Here is a 15750-nt window from a genome sequence, read left to right as displayed (position 1 = left end):
TGTAACTTAATATATTCATAGTATTTTTAATACATGCAGTTTTCGTCTATCGTGAACAGTGAACGACTTTTGGCTCCGTACAACACTCAGCCAGATGCAGTAATCCTCATATGATTACTAGAGTAAAAACACTTCATGACAGAATTTTATGTGCGTCAAATCAACTTGTGTTTTCATTCCGAAATCGTTATCACCTTCTTAGCGCGATACTGGATTACGACGAAAAAAATACCCGAAGTCCATGCCACCATCCGCGTGACGAAATCAGTCACACTTATGGCAGGTGTACGTGCCTGACGCTAATTAAATTTCTTATGTTTTCTTCGGTCTTCGTGTTCCCGACGGAGTTCTAACAATACACATTGTGAAAAAAGAAATCCTAAAATCAAACATGGTTGTAAAACCCAATTTTTTTTTTTTTTTAGTGTGATCTAGAAGTTTTATCCAGGAAATAGTTGGAAGGAAAGTGACGACGATTGCTTTACATTCTAGGTTGTGCCTTCACTTGATGCGAAGAGGCGGTTCTTATTTTATCTGTTTTATGTCTAATAATATGAAATACGACAGAGTGTTTGTTGCATTCCTTGTTAGTTGTTGGTCGGTAAAATCGACCGAAAGCAGACATTTGCAAGAACACTACAAGTGGTCGATACTTTATGCCCGTGAGTGATGTCAAAAGGCTAAAATTAAATTTAATGAACAAATATTGTAAGACATGTCGGTGAGACAATCTTCAAAATATAAATTATTCTTCTCAAGGTAAATAGAACACAAGACCATAAATGCGGTACGTGTGCGAACATTTATCCGATACAGTACTTCTCTGACTTACCACAGCATTGTACATCATGTTCTCCATTGCCAGGGCTACAATGTTGTATTTGAGTACGGTGTACCAGACGGTGCCTTGATAGAAGTCTCCAGCGTTGAAGAAGAGCGGGTTCGTTTCGGACGTTTTTAAATCCCTCACCTAAAAAGGCAAGATGTTTTTTTATAAACTTACTCTACAAATTCGACGCCTGTTTTATTTTAAGTATAGTGCGCATCATTTTGAAAGGCTACTTTTTTTCTTAGTTTAAAACAAGTAGAAAATTTGTCCTGAAATATTCAATGCAATCTCATCAAGAAATACACTCAAAATAAAGGTGTCTGGGAAGAGAAAACGAACAATCACAATTTGAATTATTTGTTTACAAGTACAAGATACGTAACTGCGTCCTTAAATTGTTCCCAAAATATATTTTGCCTTACTTCTTTTGAAAGAAATAATTTTTCAAACAATGTAAACTTTCCAGTTAAACTAAGGCCCTTTATTTTTTTCACCAACAACTGAAAAGGTTTTTTTTTCTTACAAAAGACATTATGTATAATAAAAGATTAATTATGGTCAGCGCTATCGGCCGCGGTGGACGTCACGTACAGCGGGTGTAGTGGTAATTAGTAAATTAATGACCTAAAGTTAACTAACTATCTATTGAAATATTTGCCTTAGATGTCATATTTCAATTGAAAATGTGTTATCCGACTTCAAAATATTGCAATTCTATTGCTTGAATTGAAACAACTTAATTATGCTCCGACTTATTCTTTCTCGCAAAATTAGGCTGCCATGAGTCCCCCATGGCTTACGCGATGACTCGTTTCCCGCAGAAGCTGCAGAGGCTGCTATTGCTCACAAGTGGGACTTACACCGCTCTTTTTAGCCGGTTTACGTTATCTCGGTCTTCTCAGTGATTATTAGTTTCTCATGGAATATCGTGGAGCGAGTGTGTTGATTGTAACAGATATACCATATTTTGACGACGTACAATACATCTCTAATTAAAATATACCAGCTGAGGTAAACATTTTGAAAGCGAATGTGTGGATTTTAGAGTGGATCACCTTCCGCCTGACCGTGTAATGACGACGGCAGCGAAAGAACCATCATCGTCAATTGGCCTGGCACCGTCACAATCCATTACGTGCATCGCCCGACACTGTTAGCGCAAACAAGCGATCGCGTTTTTTTCTGTTTTTTTTTTTTTTAGGTTCTAAAGGCACCACAATAGTCTTAACGACTACTGTGGTGCGGATTGTGTGATCGGAACATTAATATATCAGCTAAAATATGATTCCCGCCATTGTCTTTTGAAACTAAAATATGAAAACAGCGCCCATGTCGTCTTCGCGCTAACAATATCGCAGGCATGGCTCAACGCTGTTTGTGCAAATACGACATCTGCGATTTCTTTTTTTTTTTTTTGCGTTAGTGCATTTTGTGATCACTTTCTACCTGACCGCTAGATTTGATTAAAGTTGTTTCTTGTATTATAGATATCGAGGGACAAAAATCATTATAGTCAGTAAACAGTGAAAACAGCAAGGTGTCTCCTTCGAACGCCACGCCCCCAGCACACGCTCCATGCCTTCCACAATGCTTTGGGAGATCACCCACACTCGAGGTGCACGAGACTCCATACCGTTGTCGTAGGTATGACGCTCGTGCTAGAGGCGGGACAACGGAAGCTTCTTTTGTCGTTCTCCCCTTGTCAGTGACTTTAATTAGCCCTTAACAGTGTCGCGATATGTATGAAACATTTGCATTAGTTTACTCTCAAGAGCATTCGCGTTCCGAAAATGATCTGCGGCTAGATGAGTTTGGCGTGCAAATTACACGTATTAATAAAATCCACAGTGCTACAACCGAGAAAGGTAATCAGTGTGCACCGCTTGGAGAGGCTTTGCCACAATGCGCTTTAGAAAAGAATCAAGTCTCGAAAATCAAATGATACAGGAACTGTTGATTGGCGTAGAGAGCGAGCGGAATGAACGGAATAATGATAACCACAAATGTATAACTCTCCGATTGTTACAATATCGTAATCATGTCTCAAAACGCCAATGTTACAAACATCTAATGGCTGGTCTGGTGGTGATTCATTTCAACAAGCGTTGGTCACCGAATTGAATGCCGTGGATATGCTTCTGCTAGATAAATGAACCTGCCTTGCCTTTAGTGGTTTCATCACGTTCGTTCGTTATAGCTTGTGCGCGATACATGCAACTACATGGTTCAGCAAAAACTAACGGTGACCAGTCATCATTGACTTCGTAATGAGTCGGTTTATGTTACAAAAAAGCTTTTACCTCATTTTGAGCAATTATCGTCAGCAGAACATATCTATGCTACAGAAACCAGTTAGCGTGTGTAGAGTCTTATACCCTAGTTACACGGGCGCTTTTAACTGTCGTTGAGTTCAATCACAGTTATCGGCCCCAACTGTGATTGAACTGAACTGAACTGAGACGGTGCTACACGGCTCTCTAGAACCCAGTTGAAGCTAAAACGAAACTATAGTCGGTTGCAATCTAAGAAAAAACCGGAAATGCCTCTCAGAGGAAAATGTAATCCTACGCCGAGAAACGCCAGCCAATCGTTTTCACGACGTCACGTATCCGTGGACCAATCGCGATCCTTTTGAAAAAAAAAAAAAGCTCAACATGGCTGCTGGCCTTAGCAACGCGACGCTAGTTTCTCGTGACAATTATTCTGCTTTTTTGCACCGTGTTTTACGTGCCCGAGGTTACGCCACGAAATCTTAATGGTATCGGCTTGCGTTTGCAGCAGTTTTTGCGCGACAACGTGAGAATCCAGCGACGCTATCGCCAACGAAAATTTCGAAGCGGGCGCGAGGCTTAGCACTGCTGAGAGGTATGTTAGAGGTATGTTAGACAGTATCTTGGACAGAAAATGAATTGGGAAGACGGTACATTGAACATGACTTTCTTTCTTTACTAAACAGCTATTTCGTTCACAAAAACGTATTCTAACTTATTTAAATGTCCTGAATGAATTAAATAAATATTGTAGAAGTTTAAGACACGTTTCCTGGAGGAAGAAAAAGCAACGTTGCTAGCGAACTACTTTCTCGACGGCGGACGCACTTCAGATGGGCGCAATGCGCTTGTGGGTGGAGCTAAAAGATTGTTCTCAGGTTGCATCCGACTATAGTTATTGTGCCTCGTGATCAGTCTAACTGTTAAAGTAATCTACTCGGAGAAACATATTTTATTTACTATAAGTATATCGTACATTATGTTCAATACCTTGTTGCTTTTTAGCGGCGTTTACATCAGTACCAAAGCAGACTCAAGGCTAAGTTGCGCATATTTTAGGCAAGGTGGGGCTATCTACCACCCGCTACGATGGGTGCACCAATTACTGTCTGTCCATTCACACAGCTGGTCCCGCCGCCTTCTTCGCTCGTTTGGTGGCTTGCCGGCTAGCCGGGATCGTTCGAGCGGCAGCTCGGACGCCTAAATGTATTCCTTCCCGGATATTTTGCTGCTACGATTGTTTGTAGAAGCCTCCCCCTGCATTCCGAAACAGCAAGTGCCTCGGAAACGATGGTCGGCGGCAGCGGTCCCGCGGACAGGCGCCATTTTACCTCAGTTGGGGAAGTCCGTTCAGTTGAACTGAGGTAGGGGAGCTCAGTTGAACTCAACTGTCATTAGCGGCTCGACGACAGTTGGCGCCGCCGTGTAACTCCGGCCGATCGCGAGTGAGTCAACTGTCGTTGACTCAGTGGCAGTTGAAAGCGCCCGTGTAACTAGGGTATTAGACATCGTGACCTGATAGGGCTGAAAACTCGAGCCGCCGCTATGGAAGGATGACAAACAATACTCGTGAAAGAGTGGTGCGTGCGTGCGTGCGCGCGCGCGTATTTTTTTAGAAGAACGCGCGTGGCGGATATTTGAGCATAAATTAAACTAGACCTTTGGTAAGTGAATTTCGATTACCTGCAATATTTTTAGCTATTCAGTCCACTTTTTTTAGTTTCTAAAACTTTGTGAAAATGTGCAGAAAGCAGTGTTACAAATTGTTTCAGTGAACGCGTAATGAAGTGTTTCTGGAATAAAAAAAATAAAGTGGCTCAAATGCATTAGGGTTCTGTGAAAATCGGGCCCGCCATCACCGTGAGTGGACGCGGGAACAGGACCGAGCTTCTTTTTCTTAAATTACAAATAGCGCTAGGACGAGGACAGACGAAGAAGTGGACAGGACAGGCGCTTCTTCTTCGTCTGTCCTCGTCCTAGCGCTATTTGTAATTTAATTATGTGTAACCAACTAGCCCGCCAGAATGTTTTATTTCTTTTTCTTTCCATTGCGTGTTGGCGTTTGCACGTGTGCCCCTGTGTGTGGGTGAACTGGCGACGCTCGTGCGAGCTGGGGCAGGGGACGTTTTGAGAAGAGAAGAAGACGAGGACAGCACGTGCTGTAACCTTTTGCAGGACATTCGAAAATTAGCTTCGCTTGTAAATAGACGTGTTTTTTTTCTTCCCCCTACCCGCGGAGTCCTGTCTGGTTTATTCTTCCGTCAGCGACCATCAGCTGCCTCCATCGTCGGGTCCCGGCGCAATCTCCAAGAAAGAACATCTTTACTGGCGCAGTCGACAGGATTGCGTCAGCGGACCCCGGCGGCGTGATCTTCACAACGGAATCGGCGGACAGCGACTTGACGCGGCATTGGTGGAGCCTTCTAAAGAGAAGACTGGACCACCGGGCTCCTTGAAGATTGGACCACCGAGCTACTTCGTGGTGGCAGAGCTACCTCTGACCGGATGCCGTCCCACCCCAGCGAGGAACGCTTGAGTCTACAGCTCGGACATCATTTTCATGCCTGACTATTCTGAGTAGCGGGCTGCGTCTGTGATTCAGCGGCAGTCGTTGACCTTACGGTAAGGTGATTCTTTAACGTGTGCCCGCCATGAATACAGACAGCGCAGAAAGGCAGATGCCGGTTCTAATGCCCGAGCAGAATAGGGGTCGGAATAGGGATGTTGACGGGCCAGGTGAATCGTCACCTTCGAGTGGATTAGGGGCAAACTCGCAGACACAAGGGGAGGGGAACGGAGGAATCCGACCAGACAGCTTAATTGAAAAGGAGATAGAACTAGTGAGGGAGAAAGAATGGCTAATACGTCTCGAGCTAGAGCTAGAACATCTACGCTCAGGGAACCGAACGCGAGCCAGTGGAGGCGGCATGGAGTTCAACCTCCGAGGTGAAGTTATAAGCTTTGCAAGATTGATGAAAGGAGTACTGACTTCTATGCCGTCGTCCGAAAAATTAGTGCTGAGCTGGTTTGATGGCGTAGAAAGCGTCTTCGAGACATATGAAGTCCCTGAGCGGCTCAGAGGATATCTTGTGCGACCTTATTTCACGGAGAGCATGCGTGCACTAGTGAATAGGGTGAACACGGGTGAGAGAAGTGGGTATGGTGCGGTCAAAGAACGGGTCTTGTTAGAGCTCGGACTGTCTCGAGCTGAAGTCTGGAGGCCCTTTATTGAAACCACCACTTCTCTCAAGGAAAAACGCGAGAGCCTAAGGCAGGGCATCGTACCGGAAAATTATCGGGTGAAGTGTTTTAACTGCAACGAATTGGGGCACTATTCCCGCGGATGTCCCCGGACGAAGACACCAGAAGAACTTCTGTTTCACAAGAAAAGAGTAGACGCCAAGAATGTCACCGTGGAGGAAGATTCCAGTCGTGAGCCCGACAAGGTGACGACCAAGGTGGGCAAGACCGACGGTACCAACTTGGACAACCAAGATCAGAAGAGGTGGGACCCATCGGTCCGCGAGGTGCCTCAGATTCTGTTACAAGCCGACGACACGAAGCGGTCGTCGAGGAACAATCGCTGCTGCGTGTCTGTGCAGGCGGACGTTGACGACAGAAATGAGCTGAACGTCTCGCGTGCCTGGGGGACGTCCCAGCGAGCCGAGGATGACCACGACGAGCATGTGAACGTCGACGACGAAAGGCCGTGCACTTGGCCTGGGCGGCAGGCGTCCCGGCGATCTGAGGACGACCCATGTGTGAACTTCGACAACGTCTTGGCCGGTCCCGACATCTTACCTGGGTTGCAGAAGTTCCTACAAGCCAATAACGACGACGTTGAGAACGTGGGCGCCGGTTACAAAGAAGAACCGAGGGTATCTTCTGGGAGGCGGAAATGCCGGCAAGTCGAAGATGACGAAGGCGAAAACGATGACGACGACGAAGGACCGAACTTATCGTCTGGGCGGCAGGCGTTCCGGCAAGCCGAGGACGACGACGGCGAGAACGTGGACGACGAAGGACCGAACTTATCGCCTGGGCGGCAGGATGACCATGACGAGAACGTGAACGTGGACGACGAAAAAGAACCGGATGTTTTGCTTTGTTGGCAGACGTTCTGGCAAGCTGATGACGACCACGGCAAGGAAGTGGGTGTCGACAAGAAGTCGGACATCTTGTTAGGGTGGCTGACGTCACAGCCGGCCGGTGGAGGTGTCAGGGAAAGCGGGGACAGCGACGAGGACACCGTCTTCAAGATGAAGATGTCCCAGATTATAGCTAAGGACGCCGATGAAGACTCGACCACCTGCCAGCCGGCCACGTATGAGAGAGCTGGGAGTGTAGAAGACGTCGACAACGGCGACCACCTGCGAGGCCCTTTCCTGATTCGTAAATCAAGACAGAGTATAAACTGTCCTCGCTCTTGCGCGGAAAAATTCCGGAACCAGCTATACACCGTCCGATTCAAGCCCCGCCGAAATCTGGGTGGCTTGAATAACCTGTCGGCAAAGAGGCCTAGGCTAGGAGGCTAGATGCTGCGCTAGTCTCGGCGCGAGATTCGTCACTGCTTTGGAGCCTTGGCGGGCACAGTAAGAATGACTTTACTGGCGTGTGATTTGCATTTTGGTGTACATTTTTTTGATAGTTTGGATTCTGACGGGTTGAGTCACAAACTCTGTGTAAGGTGTGTCTGATATGTGTACATGTTTGAGTTTAGTTGTTATATATTATTTTTGACATTTCGGGTCTAAAAAATATACTTAGTCGGGAGGTGTGAAAATCGGGCCCGCCATCACCGTGAGTGGACGCGGGAACAGGACCGAGCTTCTTTTTCTTTCCATTGCGTGTTGGCGTTTGCACGTGTGCCCCTGTGTGTGGGTGAACTGGCGACGCTCGTGCGAGCTGGGGCAGGGGACGTTTTGAGAAGAGAAGAAGACGAGGACAGCACGTGCTGTAACCTTTTGCATGAGATTCGAAAATGAGCTTCGCTTGTAAATAGACGTGTTTTTTTTCTTCCCCCTACCCGCGGAGTCCTGTCTGGTTTATTCTTCCGTCAGCGACCATCAGCTGCCTCCATCGTCGGGTCCCGGCGCAATCTCCAAGAAAGAACATCTTCACTGGTTCCTTTTCTGTCGTTTTTCGTGGTTCATTTGTAGCGGTCCTTGGAGCTATCATACGATAATCAATAGGTGTTGCCCCTTGTGCCTTTGACTCCAATCATTCTACCATTTCTGACGTGTGTTCCGAAGTATCACACAATATATCTTAAATGTGTAAAAAATTGATCAACCCCTTTTTCAATATATAATAAAATAAAATAACTAACAGGTGTACGAAAATTACACCATATGACGGTTTTAGATCATAACACCCTATTTGTAGGGTGTTTCAACTCTACACGTTTTTTTAAGGATGTTGAATATTTCAGCACTTTTATAGGGTATTTCGGAACACAAATAAGGGTGCTTGCTCCCTGTGGGACAGCCATTTACACCAATAAGGCTTTAAAAACGTTATGTGTGGAGCAAAACAAATAATCACACACGCATAATGCATCCACGGCACATGCTGGAGCCCCTTGTGGTACCTGAAGTGATCGCGAGGGAAGGGGGTTTATCACAACACAATGAAACCCGAGTCACAAAAAGGTGGAAGTGGGTGCAGTGGCTTGGGTTAGTTCTCTCTTTAGGGAACGTATAGAGCAGCTAGTGACCAAGTGTATTTCGTGGTGATAACTTTCAGCTGCGTCTGACACGGTCTTGTGTACCGCCTTTTTGTTCATGTGTGTAAGGTTTTGTTATGTTGCCTCATATTCACCAGCTAACCGGCGCCCTCAATCTTCTTTCAGGTTTATCGCGCCCACTAATCTATCTGCACGGTGTCTCCCGTGCTAAGTCGGGACGTCACACGGCCGCTGTGATATTGGTTGGTGCGCCATAATCTGCCCCGTAAAGTTTTGCGATTATGTGAGGAGCTACTGCTAGGCCTCATGCTTCGGGAGCCCGATGCGCGCGCCTACGGTCGCCTGTTCCCACAGGCTCCCGCAAAGGCTCGTTCCCGCAGCTGTGTCGACTGCGCTGCGCTGCGCTGCGTTGCGTCGTGCAGCACTGCGCCTCCCCACTGGTTCGTCGTAAGGGCCGCCATAGCAACAACTCGACGCAAGCGGTCTTAACAAGACGCAAATGGTTGTTGCCGCGCTCCAACGCAACTGAGTGCGCGATCCTTAATTAAGTCATACCTGTTCTCGCGGCTTGCCCTCTTCATCACATCGTTTTAAATACTCCAAGAAAAGCCGCAGGGCTGCGGGTCACACGGTTCGAGGCAGGAGCGGATCCAGAACTCCGTTTTGGGGGGGGGGGGGGGGGGGGGGGGGGGGGGCGGAAAGTTTGTGAAGATACTATTCTCCCATTCTTTGTTTGTTTGTGGAGGGGGAGGGGTGCGGCCGCCCCAGTCCCTTCCCCCTTGGATCCGCCCCTGGTTCGGGGTTCGATTCCCACTGGGCCGCTTGGAAACTCGCTCGTTACAATTACTTGCGCCTAATTATAAGGGCGTATAATATTATATGAATAATTACGTGCTATTTTCGGATACTTAAGCCTATCTGATATAGGCTGGGGGGATCGGCTGCCGAGTGTATTAGCGCCCCGCAGCTCTGACCACGTGTAGCGAAAGCTCGCGCTGCAGAATCAGGGATCCTTGGTTCAATCTCCACTCCCGCTCATTCGATGTGGATGAGCATCGCACCACATTAAAGTCGTGTACCACCACTACGTGATGCACGTTAAAAACACCAGGTTAGCTGTGGTATTCCACTGACAAATTTGTTTTATCTAGAGCGTAAACCAGTATTGCCTTTTCTAAAATCGGGCAATCTTACGCTGGCTAAGCGCAAACATCAAATCTGTTCTCTGTTGCAATAGGCTGTGTGTGCTTTATGTTACCTTAACTTGCATTTAACGCTTCTTCGTCACACTAGAGCGAGCCACAGTTTTTATAAAGTCCCTCACATAAACGGAATTCACGCTTAAAATAAAAGCGCTCAATTTAAACGCAATTTTACTTTATTTATTTTTTTTATTTTCTTAGGAACGCTTTTTTTTTTTGTGCCAGCGATTTTGGTCTCCGTGCCCAGTGCTCGCAATCAACGCCCCGCTTCCCTTATAAAGGGGAAAGAAATCATTTCGGACGACGACGAAATGAAAAGCTGTGCTCTATGATGGACATTGCAAGAATAAGCTTTGATTTTTGTGTTCACCTCCGTCATACGAAGAATGCATTACGAAACACATTAGTGACACGCTTTTGCTACGGGGATCTGGACCGTTAGTACAAGGATCAAATCTAATACAAACCCAAACCATAAAACTCCTCAAACTAAATTTTGTGTTCGCAACGCCTTATACCCCTGTTACACGGGCACACTTAACCGCGGTTAACCCAGCTTTAACTGCGGTTACGTGGCAGCACAGATGCCGCACTATACCCTCGGACAGCTATATCAAAAGAAGTGAAGAGAGCGCGTGCACTGCTTTGATGGGTGCTGAAGATGCTCAAGCGCACGTTCGCCCGTAGCTCTGACTGCATCGCCGCAGAATGTTGTCGGCAAGTATTGTGCGCTAATTGTGGTTTAGCGTAACTGCAGTTAAGTGAGCCCGTGTAACAGGGGTATTAAGCTGTTGCACGCATTTAATACCATTCTAAAATAATTTGTTTTATAGTTCTCGATGTTGTCCGGCGAATTTCTAAGTTAAAGTATAGGTTTATGTTCTAGTAATCCATAGTTAATTACTAAAGTATAACGAAACAAATAGCGCGAACGTATAATTTTCTTTATTAGGTTCATGGGTGGACACCAATGCGACATCAAATGTGCTTCTCTGTGATGAGTAGATTTCGCGAGAAAAATTTGACCCGCGTTTTATGAAACAACTTGCATAAACAAGGTGCTTTACACAGGGCTGAATAAAGTAAAAGTAACTAGTGATATGTGGCCTTTTGTTGAAATATGCCACAAGAGGTTCCAAAATAAAATAAAAAAATCTTGTTAGCGCTATCTATTGGCGAAGTTAGGCTGTTTTATGTCCGCCGTACCGAAACAAAGACAAATATTTATAAGCTTCACGAACGAGAGGGCATCTAAGTGTTGCGCACCTTTTCTGCAACCTCGCGACATTCTGATAACGCGACACTGCCATATCGGTTCAGGATAACTCACTCAACTCGGGGAGGTACCAAAGATTTCATTAGGATAATGCACTCTACTCTGCTCAATTGCATTAGACAGCGCGCATACAGTACCAAATCGTCCCCTATCAGCGTTAACAAACCGCGCCTGAAAGACCGCACGCGTATCGCGCTGTCCACGCTGTCGCGCTTTCGTAGTACAACGAGGGAGAGGGCTGCCGCCGAAACGCGGGGCACCGAACTCGCCAAGAACAGCAGAAACGGCCGTCTCCGGTGTCCTGAATACTGTCCGCGGCGACAGATGGCGGCAGCCACTCCTCTCAGTTCAGAGGGGAAATCTCCAAGGCTGTGCGTGGCCAGCCGTTCTAACTACGTAAAAGCAGTCGGTTCCAATGCCATTGCATTTTCGCGGTGTAAAGGCCCGTTCACACTCTTGCAACCGGCTACGACCGAGAGAGACGAGACTTGTTGAGACCTCTTAAAAATTTGTTAGGACGAGAGAACACGCTGGCACGCTGGCGCCATCTATGCGGTAATCCTGCCAACTGCATTTCACAAGAGCGAAGGTTTTGCGGGGTTTCCGAGGTCAAATCTGCGTAATACCTATAAGAAAGGCTCGTTTATAACTTTGACATAAGTTTTTCGAGCCAAGAAAGAAAAGCTAATGCGCGAGAAAAATAGAAAATATGCCGGACCGCCAAGTTTACACTGCTACCCAATAAATGACGCCAGTGTGTCCTCTCGTTGTAAAAGGTTTCAAGGAACCCAGTTTTAAGAGGTCGCAAGAGTGTGAACGGGCCTTCAGATGCACTCACTAGTAAAGTATGAAAAGGTACTCTCGTGACTTTGTTCTTTCCCTTTTCTCCTCCGCGTAATTTATTTTAAAGAAAACGTTACACTCTCCACAGTATATGACATGCTGTTACTAAGACGGCAACATGCAGCTTCCTGAAATCTAAATACTATACTCCGTTCCACCTTCAGTCCAAGCGCAGTGAACGTTACGAGCTATCCAAGCCGATCCAGCGCCGGGAGAAGATCGCGTGACCTGCCGGTTGGGCAGAGTGACAGCGGGAGCTCAAGGTCACATTACATTCTCTCCACGCTGGATTGACTGGGGTAGCTCCTAGCGTCTGTTGCGCTCGAAGTGAAGGTGAAACGAAGTATAGTGCTTGCCCTTTTGCGCAGGCACTTCGGTCGTATTTGTACTGGCCATGTCACCGGTTTGTCTATATTTCTCTCTCAGATATATACAGGTGTGTTTTTCTCTACATGTAACATATTTTAAAAAAAAGGCTCGGTGACTTTTACATTGCTTTAGCTGATGGGCTCGGTGGACGTGTGGCGGAGCAAGATTTATCACTATCCGTCGGTAAATTAACTAAAATTGTCGAATTAGCTTTTTAAGTATTAGTTCTAAGAGTCGTATTTCAATTGCAGTTTTAAAGGCAGCCACTAATACTGGCTAGACCGATTTAGACTATTGGCGAAAAGGTAATTATATTTATGAGTATATTTCTTCAAAAATTTTCGCATGTTTGTCCATAGATCAGAAAGTGCGGGTATAAAAGTACGCCTGATGGGTGGATTGGGACTGCCCTAAATAATGCGAAGAAGAGAGTCTGCCTCTTCGAGGTTACCTAGGGAGCGTTCGTTCAACGCTTCACCCTACTACGCGCTGCCGAGATGAAAAAGAGGAGACCGGCACGGGTAAGTCACTATTGTACCAGGAAAATTAGGAGCGCTTCGTGCGCGTACTTTTTAAATTGCCGACAAACATTCAAAAACGCATCGCTAAATATCTCAGACAATTGTCTTCTTGCAGAATTTATAGGGACTTAACATTAGTAATAATTGACTTTAACCACAATTAGTACATGACTCATAAAACCAATTATTAATATTAGGCAATTTTAGTTCATTAGCATTAATTGTCCCGCTAAATTTAGCGGGACAATTTCTGCGCCAAATTTAGCGGAAAAACTTTCCCCCTAAATGTAGCGGGGAATTTAGCGGGATATTTAGCAAAAGTTTCCCGCTAAATGGGAGGGGAGCAGGAGAGGAGGAGGGGAGGGTATGGAGGGGAATTTCTCCTCTCCGTACCTCCCCCTCCTCTGCCTCAAGAGCTGCTCTCTAATTCGGCGTTACAGTGGATTGTAAAGGTTTTTCATTTTTATCTCCCAATAAAACGTAGGTTTCTTATTAATTAACTACTTCGCAGTCTTGGAGATGCAGCTAGTTAAAGGGATGCTTAACCTAGCTTTGAATTTCGCAAAATAAGGCCTCAGCAGGGTTGAACAGGGCGCTACGAACTCCAAAACATTACTCATACATCGATATCTCAATCGCATGACCATATCTATAGAAAAGAAGGTCGTGATCTAATGGGTACTGTGACGTCACGGTCTTCTTGGAATAGTTGAGAATGAGGGGAAGCGGCTTTGCTTCTCTCCTCCTCGGTGCTATTCCCTGCTCGACGGGACAAAGCTTTGAGTAGAGGGAATAAGAATCGTGGCGTTCCCTGTCTCGTCAGCCATGTTCAGTCAAGCACTTTTCCAAAGCTACGCCCAACCATTACAGATATCGCTGTATCAGTGATGTTTTGGGGTTTTGCAAGGTCCCGCATATTATACTCCTGCCTTTTTTATGAGCTCTAATTTTCGGTTGAGCATGGCTTTTTAAGCATTAGGCACAAAATAAGTTCCAAGGCTGTCGGATGGAGAAGCTTAAGCACATTATAATTAATTCCATCTGGTCCAAGGGCAGGCTGCTTGGACGAAAGAAGTGCCATTTGAAGGTGAAGCAGTGTGTGTGAATCATTATGTGGTTTTCGCACAGCCCCGGATGTGGTCACAGTAATTGTTTTCTGCCTGCAACTTGTATGGCTAGAAAGTTCGTGCTTAATGATCGGAACCCGATAGAAATTTGAAGTGCTCTCCGAGTACGTCTGCTTCTTCCCGACTCGCTGTGCATATTTGATTTCGAACTTAAGAGTGTGACAGAAAGTGCCACATGAAGACTATCGATTTTACGCACTTTGTATTAAATTTCGTTCAGAGATGCACTGCTAATAACAGAGGAAGCAGAAGCTATTAAGCTTTGCGCTTAGCGTGCCTTCGAATATACTTCGCCTGTTCCCTGATTCTTCTGATATTAATAATGTTTTTCGGTGTAGGATATCACTTAAAAATGGACAATGCTTCGTTTTGTTTCTTTTTAGCATCTTCGCAGTCTGCGGTCCCCCACGGCTTTGGCATTTTAGGAAGTTGGTTGGACGTCATCGGTATGGCAATAATTGCAGCTTCGAAGGTGTGTTTTGTGAGATAGTTTGTTCCTTCACCACTAGAGAGTTGACGTAGAAATGAAACAGCTAAAAGAGATGATTGCTTAAAACATGCCCAGTCAGATTTTCCTTTAAATTACACCGAGGTGAACGTAATGAAAGTGTGACGTGAGGATTGTTCAACTCTAAAATGAGTGGAAAGTGATCACTTTCATACGGATTGGGATGACCTTCCATGAAAGCAATGGTAATATTACTGGGTGACAAATGAACAGGTCTCTAGAAGTACGAATATGAGAGGTGTAACTAAAATAATTAAGTTTATTTCTGTTCAGGGGACACAACCCCGAGAAAAAATAAAACGTTCAGGGAGAGCCCCTCTGGAATCCCATCCGCCACTCCACCACACGGGATTTCGTGCATTAGAAATTCCTAAAAGTAAAAAAGGTGGAAGCAGCTGACTATGAAGGCCTTAGAACTCTTTAGTATCTAGCTGATAACTGTGCAGTATATATAAAGAACAAAACTGTAATTATACAATCTAACAAACTCCATCAAGCAAAGTCTCCAGTGCCACTTCACTACATGGAATTGAACGTTGCACAAGTGTAAGGGCTTCAGACGAAAGAGCTGCTCGTATCCGACCCTTGCCAAACACCTGGAAGTAATTTAATATGTTTGTATGGCTCGCTTTCAGATGTGCTTCCTACAAGCAAAGCCCAATGGGTTCATGTTCATCTAGCAGCTGGCTCGTAACATCATATTTAGGCAGGAAGCCTCTTCAGTGCCACCGACGAAGCAAATACATTCCAAAGTCGAATCGATATATATATATATATATATATATATATATATATATATATATATTGTGGGATTCGCGGCCAGTTGCCGGTACAAAAAAAAAAGAAGGCAAAAAAAAAAGAAACTCGGGTTGTTGGAGTTTTTGGGCTTCGCGGCCAGTAGCTGGCACAAAAAGAAAAGGAAAAAAACTCGGGCTCGGCGTTCGGCGCGCAACGTGCGCGCGAGCCAGGCGAGGCTAGGGCGGCCAGTCAGTCGTTCGACGCAAGCAAAAAGTAAAGGTGTGTGTTTTGAGATCTACCTCGTTGGTCCTTCTTTCGGGTGAGCAGTAGCGCCGAACCCTACATTATTTATGTACAGGGTGTTTCAGAAAACGCAGGCCA

The 15750-nt window shown here is 45.6% G+C and overlaps 1 protein-coding gene across 1 annotated transcript in view; it reads right to left on the bottom strand.

Annotated features, from left to right (window-relative positions):
- LOC8041448 (protein 5NUC-like) overlaps positions 1–15750 on the bottom strand; it is a 63027-nt gene that overhangs the window by 45165 nt on the left and 2112 nt on the right. Inside the window, exon 2 of the mRNA XM_040205674.1 lies at positions 833–970. Coding sequence (XP_040061608.1) covers positions 833–970 — 138 coding nt within the window. The remainder of the gene's footprint in view (positions 1–832; positions 971–15750) is intronic.

Source organism: Ixodes scapularis, unplaced genomic scaffold, assembly GCF_016920785.2.
Source record: "Ixodes scapularis isolate PalLabHiFi unplaced genomic scaffold, ASM1692078v2 PGA_scaffold2__306_contigs__length_199485367, whole genome shotgun sequence".
Lineage (NCBI taxonomy): Eukaryota > Metazoa > Arthropoda > Arachnida > Ixodida > Ixodidae > Ixodes > Ixodes scapularis.
This window is presented reverse-complemented; position numbering and strand designations above follow the sequence as displayed.